This window comes from Seriola dumerili, unplaced genomic scaffold (assembly GCF_002260705.1).
Source record: "Seriola dumerili isolate Sdu_G_001 unplaced genomic scaffold, Sdu_1.0 BDQW01000017.1, whole genome shotgun sequence".
Lineage (NCBI taxonomy): Eukaryota > Metazoa > Chordata > Actinopteri > Carangiformes > Carangidae > Seriola > Seriola dumerili.
In genome coordinates, this window is record NW_019174272.1 from 12,354,395 (window position 1) to 12,365,589 (window position 11,195).

General features: G+C 36.9%; 1 protein-coding gene across 1 annotated transcript in view; it reads right to left on the reverse strand.

The window, feature by feature from the left end:
• The window catches only part of LOC111229789 (TNF receptor-associated factor 2-like), a 20,891-nt gene extending 10,105 nt beyond the window's left edge, over positions 1 to 10,786 (reverse strand). The window contains exons 1-6 of the mRNA XM_022756262.1: positions 10,550 to 10,786; positions 7,320 to 7,398; positions 6,491 to 6,589; positions 5,023 to 5,184; positions 1,978 to 2,052; positions 1,771 to 1,845 (exon numbers count right to left, since the gene is read on the reverse strand). Of these exons, the coding sequence (XP_022611983.1) occupies positions 1,771 to 1,845; positions 1,978 to 2,052; positions 5,023 to 5,184; positions 6,491 to 6,589; positions 7,320 to 7,398; positions 10,550 to 10,737 (678 nt within the window). The 5' untranslated portion in view covers positions 10,738 to 10,786. The remainder of the gene's footprint in view (positions 1 to 1,770; positions 1,846 to 1,977; positions 2,053 to 5,022; positions 5,185 to 6,490; positions 6,590 to 7,319; positions 7,399 to 10,549) is intronic.
• Positions 10,787 to 11,195: the final 409 nt, after the last annotated feature.

Sequence of the window (11,195 nt, forward strand, 5' to 3'; positions counted from 1 at the left end):
TGAAAAATCAATCAAAATGGTCTCTTTTTGGTTTTTGGCAATTCCTTTTATCATTATTTAGTTTGAAACCAAAAACCAAATTCATATGGTTTATCTGATTTTTAGTTCTAAGACAAAATTGAAATCACATGGTGTATTCAAAATCAAATCAAATTCAAAAAGACAGACCAATTTTGTTTTTGAAGTTAATTTTTCCATTTCTCATTTGGCAGAGACAGTAGATAGGTGGACAGACGGAAGAGGAAGTGAAGTGTAAAAAAGTCAAACTAAAAGCCAACAGGACATGAACCGAAATCCACGACCATTTAATTGGTTTTTCGTTTTTTGATTCTGACACCAGCTCTGGTTTTAAAAACAATAAACAGACTTAGCTTTTTTTCATTTTTTAAATTAGAAATGAATGACGGATTATCCGATCATACACAGACTATTACCAAAGTTTACATTATTGAACAGTTCTACAGAATTGGTTGTGTACTATAGAATAACACACCCAGATCTCTGAGCAAAACTGCTGGCTATCAAGATGCATTGTTGGTAATGTATGCACCAATTTTGGACTAGGAAGAAAAATGTATGGAATAAAAAAAAAAAAAAAAAAAACTGTCCACAGAGAGTCTAACAATGTCAAAGGGAGGCCAATGTTAAACTGGAAGAGTACTCTTTTAAAACTGTTACTGCCACCAAAGGTGCTTCTACAAAATACAGTTTGTTTCATATTTGTACTGAAGTTTCCACGAACTGATCTAATTTGTTTTCACTCTTTCTGTTCATCAGTGTCAAAAAGCCAAACCACACCCATCTCAGGTGTTAAGTAACACATGAAGGAGTTCAAAACAGGTGAAAACTTGACATAGGCATTGTGCATATATACAAACATGGGCTTCACACGCAGTAACACAAGATCCATTCACAGGTGTAGCAATCAATTCTGTAGAACTGTTCAATAATGTAAAACTTTGGTAATAGTCTGTGTATGATCGGATAATCCGTCATTCATTTCTAATTTAAAAATGAAAAAAAGGTAAGTCTGTTATTTGTTTTAAAACCAGAACTGGTGTCAGAATCAAAAAACGAAAAACCAATTAAATGGTCCGTGGATTTCGGTTCATGTCCTGTTGGCTTTTAGTTTGACTTTATTACACTTCACTTCCTCTTCCGGTCTGTCCACCTATCTACTGTCTCTGCCAAATGAGAAATGGAAAAATTAACTTGCCGAAAAACAAAATTGGTCTGTCTTTTTGAATTTGATTTGATTTTGAATACACCATGTGATTTCAATTTTGTCTTAGAACTAAAAATCAGATAAACCATATGAATTTGGTTTTTGGTTTCAAACTAAATAATGATTAAAGGAATTGCCAAAAACCAAAAAGAGACCATTTTGATTGATTTTTCATTTTTTGATTCTGACACCAAAACAGTTTTTTTACATTTTGGTTTTAAAATGTCATTTTTAAATTAAAAATGAATTACGGATTATACTCAGACCATAATGTTCCTATAAATGGTTCAAAAACAAAAACATCCTTTCTTTATTAAAATGATGTAATTGAATTTTCCCATAATATATCAGAGCAAATCATGTTATTTGTACACTTTACCCTTTTTAGATAAAACATCAGTCTGAGAATTGAATTACTGTATCTCTCTGTATTTTTGCTGAGTTTTACTACTTATTAAATGATCCTGTAGTTATTACATCAGCCAGTGTTACATATATGTAGATGTATATATATATAGCAAATTATGACAAAAATCTCTACTTACAGACGTATCGCAGCCAACAACATGAAATCTGCATGGTGCTTTAAATTTACTGCAGAACTTAATATGGTCCACATACTGCAAAACAAAAAAAAAGAAAGAAGCTAATGATCTATAGAAACGCTGAGGAATCTGATCCCTAGCTGAATGGTTAATGAGATCAATCTAACAGAATTATGAACATTCACTTGGAATGAATATCTGTGATACCTTTTCTCTGGGGATCTTTTTCTTTGCACAACCTTCACAAATCATTGGGTACTTTGGACAGATTTCATCATGAGCCTAAAAAGAAAACAGGAAGTAAAGTTAGTTCCCAATAAAATCAACGTCACATTGTAGTGCAGTTGGCAAACACTCAGCCTCCTTCACTTTTCAAGCACTTTTTCTTCTGCTACTAATTCAATTCTAAATATAAAAAAAGTTCTTCATCTGTCTTTTTTTTTTTTTTATGAGAATCATTTTACCAAATATGTGTTGAGGTATAAAGTTTGCAAAGTTTACCCATACACTTTTTTGTCTATATGTTCCTTTGTATATAAATGGATACAGGAGAGTGTCAGTGTTACAGGGATGTAAGAAACAATCTGAGATTTCGTTAATATCTAAAAGATATTAGATTGACAATGCAACAATGGAAAACTTCACATTACACTTTTAGCTACATTACACACTAAAAGTGAATGCATAGACCAAAGCATTAAAACCTTAACTTTTGAAATCATGCCTTAAACAAAGGAGCCAAATGTACAAACACATTTTCTGCTTTTAACTTTGTTTTCAATTCTACAACACACACTTGCAAAAACACTACACACTCTTTCCTACATTAGAGTCTTTGTTCAAAACTTAAATCTAGCAATCATTGGGAAAACACTTCTTTTTCAAACTGCAAAACACACCTGGATTTGGCACCACACACATACACACCTAAAAACACTTATGCAGAAAGTGAACAAAGAAGACCTGGCAACAGGCGGACACATATTTCAGATGACAATAGGGCCACTTTGTTGGACCAGGCTAGAAATCATGGGCTGACACTGAGGGAGGCTGAGCAAAGACGCCAGTTCAATCTCAGTCACTACACAGTGGCATCCATATTACAGACATCTAGACTGGAGAGCAGGTCTGCAACTTTCTACTAGACGGTACCTTTGAGTGTATTGACACTCTGTTATAGTCAAAGACCTTCACTATGAATATGTGCCCGTATCACTGAGCTGTAGAGTAATACAGTAATGGCAGTAGATTGTGCAGTGTTGCCAATGCATATATTCAGACAAAGCAGTATGTGACCTGCTAGTTCACTTCCTGGGGGTGGTGTCTGTCCCAACCGCCCCCAGCCCCATCCTTGTGTGAGAGTAATCCTGTGTTTTTTTCACACCAGAGTCACTTTCACCATATTTACAGTTCAGTGTAAACATGTTCTGTTACAGAGTCCTGGATGTTGATGCTGCTGAACAACCTGTACATTCTGCTGTTCTGTAAAAACCTGTTCGTTGTTTGCTGAAAATGTTCTATTTCTGTGTCGTGTGAAGGCTGGATGACAAAATTAAATAGATGTACAAAGTTGTAAAGACAGCAGCGTTTTGTGTTGTTGCAGCTTTGAAGGAGTAATTCAGATGGTGCGTGTGTGTATGGTTTTGTTCCAGAAATGCCATTTTGAAAAAGGTGGAGTTTTGATACAATGAGCCAAACTGTGCAATAAATGTGTAAACAATCACAAAAAAACCTTAATGGATTTTGTAACTCTTACTTATATTACTATTGCATGGTCTGTCCCCTAGAGAGCACTGTGATTCCACTGTTGGTAAAATGGCAGCACAACAGTGGAGTACCTGTCCTGTGAACTGTCCTATAATATTCTCCCTCATCAGTATAGTGCTGGCAGCTGCTATACAGCACATGCTTAAAGTTTATCTGTTCATAAATTAACCATGAAATTAGCCAGTGCTATGACCTGTCAGTGGAAGACAGCTGAGGAGTCATTCATGTACAGTGATATACTCATTCTGCCTAAATGACATAATAGCAAATACAGTATATCCAAGACTTGCATGTCTGTACAGTTACAGTCAGTTACACAGTTACAGTGCATTGGAAACACAATTTCCACCTATGATATTATACTGGTAGATTGTGTCAAACATTAACAGAGCACCTTTTTTCCATAGTTAATGTCTGACTGTCACATTTCAAACAGCTACAACTGATAATATCAGATGCGTTATTAGACTGGTGGAAAAACAAAAGAAATTCTGATTTCTCATTTCTGCAGCAGCGTTTACTCTCAGTATCAGTTTCCCGCATCATTAAAGATGATGCTTTAAAAGTGCAACATCAAGAGAGGCTGGAAAATTGCATCTTATAGATAGAAATACAAATGTACTGTTTATTAGATAAACTGGATAAAGCAATGCTTTAAATTACCCCAAAAAGCAATAGTTGCTCAAGTTTACCTTTTGCTATGTTAAAAAATATATCTGCTTTCTATCAGCTGATACATCATTATTAAGAGTTTTTCAAATATCTGAACCAGCCTCTGCTTTAAAATTCCTGTACTTCATGTCAGACAGAGGTAGGAACATTTTTACATGTAATTTGGGTTTATAAACTTGTTAACCCATTTTGGGGAAAAAGTATTGGGATACATAGGGATGTAGGGTGGACTTGATTATACATGTATCACCAAGACTTTTGGAGGACCAAACAGATTTGTCCAGTATATAGAGGTCATCACGGCTCCCTGAGTGATTCTCTGATATTATTGAAAAGTACTTCCTCTCAGTGTTAGAGATAGTATCATATGAACATGTCAGCTGAAGCCAGTGATTAAGGTGAAAACTTTAAGAGGTCTTGGGACCATTTTTTTTGGTCACTACTTTAATTGCGAAATGTTAATTGATTTTGGTTGTTTTAAAAACGGTAATTTACCATGGACCTTTGAATATCCCATACCCAAAGAAGATAATACTGTCTGTTTATGTATATTTAAGTAAATAAATAAAAACTTGAATTATATATATATATATTAAAAAAAAGATGTTACAAAATGTAACCAGGAAGTGTAATGTTGCCATGGATTCAGTGAGTTAGTAGTGGGGTACAATTGGAGCTCCATATTTTTACCCTGTATTTGTTTACATTTTGGAAAAGAGTCTTCAAGTCACAAGGAGTTAGAAAATCACACAACGTGAACCACACCCTAAAGACAAGACAGTGTTTGATTATAGTAACACAGAGAAGTCTGACCTTGATGTTCTTCAGTAAGAAGGGTTCTTTGCAGTATTTGCAGTTGAGCGTCCTCTCTGGACACTCTCTCTCGTTGTGGCGTTCCTGCTCGTTGGCTCTCATCAGCTCTTTACAGGAAGGACACAGGATGATCATGAAGTCACAGTTGCCCTCATGGCCGGCCTGCAGACGCCCAACAAAAAAAACCTTTTCAACATTGTTTCTAAAGCTCAGTTATTGTTTGTTGAACTTGAATGTCCCTTTGACTAGATGATGTCACTGGTTGTAGGTTTCCAGCAGGTGAATGTAGGAAGTATAAGGATGTATCTGACACTTGATGCAATAAAGTCATGCAAATGCCATAATATAATTCAAGTTCAGCTTGGCAAGATGCCATCTTTTTTTTCCATAAAACTTTATGAAAGTCAATGCGATGAGGAACAACACTGACAAGGTGATGACTGAGTGAGTGAGTTTTCAGATATAAGATTAATACCTTATAAAGTTTTTTTTCTAATGAATGGAGGGGTGAACATGGGCTTATGTCTTCACTTTTTAATTCACTCTGATGTTGTAGTAGCTGAATTTACCACAGGTGGGGGGCAGCTGAGCTAAATTTCAAGTGTCAAAAAAACACATTGATAAATTGTAATGCTCCCCTAAGCTCCACCTTTGTGTAAGGCAGTGTGATGGGGAACATGGCTTTTGGTTCATTATTTTCCCTCACATATGTAAAATACTCTAAAATGTTATCGTTGGCCTGTTAGGTGAACACAGGTGTGGAAATGGACTGTTTACTATTATTTTCATTCCACAGGTTTGTATGAAATGGGAGGGAAGTGATGGGGGGAGAGAGGAGCACACAGACAGAGAATGATTCTCCAGAGACGTTTCTAAAATGCTATCCTAATGTAACAACCTGCAGTGCTGGGCAGTAACACATTACTTAGTAACCTCTTGCAGAATGTGATCACTTCTTTTCAGTAACAATTTGAAATTCTATAATTACTTTACAGTAGTAATCCCAGTAAAGATGGAGGAGGCTTGACTGACTGGGGCAGACTGGTCTGGGATATGGTTGAAATGCAGAACAGGTAACATCCTCTGCTGAAGGAGGAGAAATCTGATCCCAGGCAATTCCAAAGTTTGTCGTATTTAAATGTTGTGTGGTAAATGTTAGCCACAGGTACATGTACATTCAGTAGTGACCTCGTTTTTATAGTTGGAGGGACTGAGTAATTAGTAAAGTGTTTTAACCTGATACTCAACACATCAATTTATATAGACTTTCAAATATTTCTAATATAATATAACATCAATATTTATAAGAAAACTTGCTTATGGTTTATCAAACCTTTTACCTGTAATGTAGCACATCTGGGCTCATCAGTGTAATTTTGCACATGTGGAGATGAAGTAGCAAAATATGATCAGTGGCACAGACATTACTCATGATGGGAGCGCTTGTTAAAGTTGCATTAGTATGCACCTCAAATTCTTTGATAGTCCCTGTCCACGTACATCCCTCGTTGGGACAGACAGCCGCCAAGGCCTCTACTTCTCGCCGAGCTGCATTGTCTGGGAAAGCCTGGATGGAAAAGAAGAGGTTAGCCGTCAGTGTCGTCTGGTTTGTGTCTTCAGTTACAGTCTGAAGGGTCGAGTTACAAACACTCTGCGTTGGTTTACTGAGGGTCAAGCTACTTGGAGCTCACTTTTCTCTCCTGGCTCTAATTTCCTTCAGCACATATGATCATTCTAGGGACACAGGACTATAGTTCATACGCCTACAGTGCAGTCACAAAGTTTTAGTGCAGGGACACTTTTTGTTGTTGGCTCCACACTCCAGCATATTCGATCTGAAAACAAACAATAACTATGACGTTACAGTTCTGACTTTCAGGATTATTTTGAGGGATTTTTCATCATTACATACATTTACTATGCTGCTATTTTGTAAATTTTTGTAAATATCGAATTGTACATATTATATTATTATCAATTATTTATCTTTCTAAGTATTTGTTAGTGACATTTTGCAGTTTTTCTTTCTTGTACTGTCACCTTTTACTGCTGTGACACTGCAAGTTTCCCCAGTGTGGGACTAATAAAGGACTATATTATCTTATCTTATCTTATCCAGAAAAACTTCGACTCTCATCATCCACAACCCAAAATATATATACCAAACCTAGCTGAACTCTGACCCTAATGACAAACTCTTCATTATTTTAACAAATTAAGGGACTTGTGTTTGTGTGTTTAATGTAACTGTGCGAATCTCTGGAAAAACATGCAATGAAAGGTAAAAATATACTTACACCACCTTGTTTGAGAATAGAGGTGGGTTCCTCAAATAAGTCTTCTTTGATGCAGGCACTGCATTTCTGTGGTCCGGAGCTTGAAGGAAGAAAAACACATATTGACATTAATATAGACAGCCTGCTGTGCCCAGGTTAAAATACCAAGCATGTGTCAGACAATATAGATCCTTGATATTACCATCATCATCATCATCCAAATACTGTTTCTTCTGTTAGTTCACTGAGTTCACTCTTGGCCCTTTGATCATTGAGTATAACAATATAATCTCAACTCAAGGTTTCGTCTGAGCTTTCATCCACATCTCATGGTCTTCAAGTGAATGTCGGACCAAAATTGGTCACAAGTCAATTTGCTGATGAAGACCGTGAGAAGCTCCATTAAAGCTGGTCAGTGGACCTTGAGTTGCGATCATTTTGTCACACAAAGAGCTGAAACGATGAATGGATTAATTGATCGATTAAACAGCAAATAATGAGGTTAACTATTCTATTAATCCATTTAGTCATTTTTCAAGCAAAATGTCAATTATGTTCCAGCTTCTCAAATGAATGACTGAATAACTAGATAACTGAATATCTTTGGGTTTTGGACTGTTGGTGGAATAAAACTAATCATTTGAATATGAACATTTTGGCTCTAGGGAATTTTTCACTATGTTCAAAGCAATAAATCTATTAATTGAGAAAAATAATGGCAGATTATGCTATGTAGCTATAGCAAAAACGTACTTATTGCACCTTTTAATTATAAATGGATGAAATTTTTGCCCATTAATTTACACTCAATAATTCATAATGTCAAAGTGAAAGCATGTTTTTAAAAATCTTTGCTAATTTGAAAAAGCAAAGAAGCTTTGTCAGACTAAATGGAAATGGTCTGTAAACTTTCATCTTCAGGTCTCCTCACAAATGGCCTATGGGGTTTCAGTCTGGGACAGTCAGACTTGTCCCACATAGACTCCAGCGTGGTGAACCGTCACCCCCAGTGTCAGGTCACGTGAACTCTGGAGCAGGTTCTCTTCAAGGAACTCATTCATCCTTGCATCAGTTCTGACCTGTGCCTGCCACTGAGAAGCACCTCCGTAGCATGATGCCGCAACCACCATGCTTTACTGTAGGGATGGCATTAGCCAGGTGATGAGCACACCTGGAGTTCTCCTGACATAATGCTTGGAATTCTGACCAAAAGGTGAAATTTTTGTCTCAGCAGAGTCCTTTAAATGCTGTTTTGCAAACTCCAGACTGGCTGTCATATGCCTTTTCCTGAAAGTGACTTCTGTCTAACTCCATAAATGCCTGATTGACGGAGAGCTGCTGAGATGGTCGTCCATCTGGCAGGTTCTCCCATCTCTGGACTTCAGAGGATCTGTTAAGAGTGACTGTTGGGTTCCTGGTCACATCCCTGAACGAGGCCCTTCTTGGCCAGTTACTCAGTTTGGCCTGGATGGCTAATTCTAGGAAGACTCAAAGCTACTGAAATGATTTTATGCACTTGCTCTGATTTTTACCACGCCACTATTTTATTGTGGAGGTCTACAGAGAGTTCCTTGGATTTCATGGCTTGGTTTTCATGCTGACATGAAATGTAAATTGTTGGGCCTCACAGCATTGCGTGCCTTTTTAAACTATGTCAAGTCAATTCAATTTGGCACAGATGGGCTCCAGTCAAGTTGTAGACTGATCTCAATGATAAATAAAGCAAAAAGAAAGCACCTGAACACAACAGGGTTTTTTTTGCGTAAGTGGGTGTGTTCACAGCTTTAAGACTTTAAGATTAAGTTTTGCTGTAGCAGCAATCATTTCCCTTAGAGTGTTGCACCCAGAATTATTAAACCAAAATACAACTTAAACAATATACATACATACATACATACATACATACATATATATACATATATATATATATATATATATATATATACTTACACTCAGTCCAAAAAATGTGTTCACATCACTCTGGTCCTAGCATCTCTACACTGGCTGCCCGTTTATTTTAAGATTGATTTAAAAATTATTTTTAGAATAATAATTATTTTAATGACTTTTAAGGTCAGGTTTGGGCTGCCCCTCCCTACATTTGTGAGCTTTTATCCCCCTATGAGCCGGGGCTTTTAGTCTGAGATCCTCTGGTAATTCATTGCTGCCCAGGTGAAAACTAAAGGAGACTAGGCCTTTGCTGTCAGGTCCCCTAAACTTTGGAACAACCTACCAGAGGAGATCAGACTCTCACAGTCAGTTTCCCGTTTTATCTTCTTCACTTCTTAAGACACATTTGTATAAAAAAAAATGTATTGTGTGATGTCTTTTTAATTTCATTTACATTTCACTTTGATTAGTTTGAGTCATATGAAGCACTTTGTTACTTGTATTGAAAAGTGCTATAGCAATAAATCATTATTTTTATATGGTATATAACATATACATGGTCTATGGTCCATCACACACATGTGCACTGTAAGAAGAAAAAAATCAATGATCTCACTATCAAGCTTATCTTTTCACTGCGCCCTCAATCTTGACACGAAATATAATGTTTTTTACGTATTAGTATCTGTTTAATGACAGCAAAATAAAAGAAATTCAGTCACATTACTGTCATTCTAATATCGAAATATTAAAAAGTATAAGTACATGTAGTGCATGGATTGATAGAGCCTTTCCTGGTGATGTCATCTAACGTGAATATAAAAGTCATGCCAAACTTCTATAAACAACAAAAAAAAAACAATTTCATGTTGACTTGTTTATCGACAAAGAATCAAACTTAGCAAGATAATGTAAAAAGACTTGCTGTTGCTGGTGTTTCTGGTGAAATTGGCAGACGATCTGGTGTTACTTTTACACAATACAGTGTCATGTTCAACTTGTGGAAATGTACCCTGCCTGCTCCGGTCACATACAACACAGGTTTGCGGAACTTGTCTACGAAGACAGCTGCTGGCTAACCCATTACACAAGTTGATATTTTACTGGGATAAAGGGGTCATCGGTGAATTAGTGTGAGCCGAATTTTACAAATAGATCTTTGCAAGATAGATATGTATGTCCTAACCTGCCCTTTTATGTCGTATTTTATTATTTATGTCGTATTTTATTTTTATGTTGTATATTGCGTTACCTGTGACAATAAGCAGGTATCCGTTAAACTGGGAGATATTTGAAGGATGGTTGCTAACATATGGATATACACACCTAGCTAGCTGGCTAGCAACCATGACACTACTCACCTCACAATTTTGTTGAAACAGAACGAACAAAAGCGGTGACCACACTGGGCCTGCAGGGGCCTTCTCAGTATCTTCTGGCATGAATTGCACAGATGCTTGTCTTCGAGGTTGTTGGCCAAAATTTTCTTTGGGAAACCCGGTTTGTTGCCTTCCAGGGAAGATGGTGGAGACGGTTCCTGTGCAGCCATTATTTCCCCTGAACAATATCGGGGTACTCAGTGGGGTGTGTTCAGGACAGCAAACACTGCTGAATGTGATTTTAGCATTAATCGCCAGCAAAGACTCATGGCTCCTTTTGTCGCTCGGGTTAACAGAGTATTCCTTCTGATGTCAAGAACTCATAGCGATATTTGATGATAATATGCATCCACAAAAAGAAGCAGGCGTTTGTATGTGATGTGATAAAAGTGACAGCTGAGGATGCTACGTGCAGTTGTACGTTACTACGTCTACCACCAGGCGCCGCAAGCCCGAAGAACACCATCTGATTTTCCTGCTGCCTGTTCGCAATTAGATTTATATATTATTGTAATCTCCAGGACATTTCTTACTTTTTCTTACTGCCCTGAACATATATACGAGTCGGTAGAGTTTTGTTTATTTACGTATACGTAAGAATATGCGCATAGCATCAACAGAATTATCA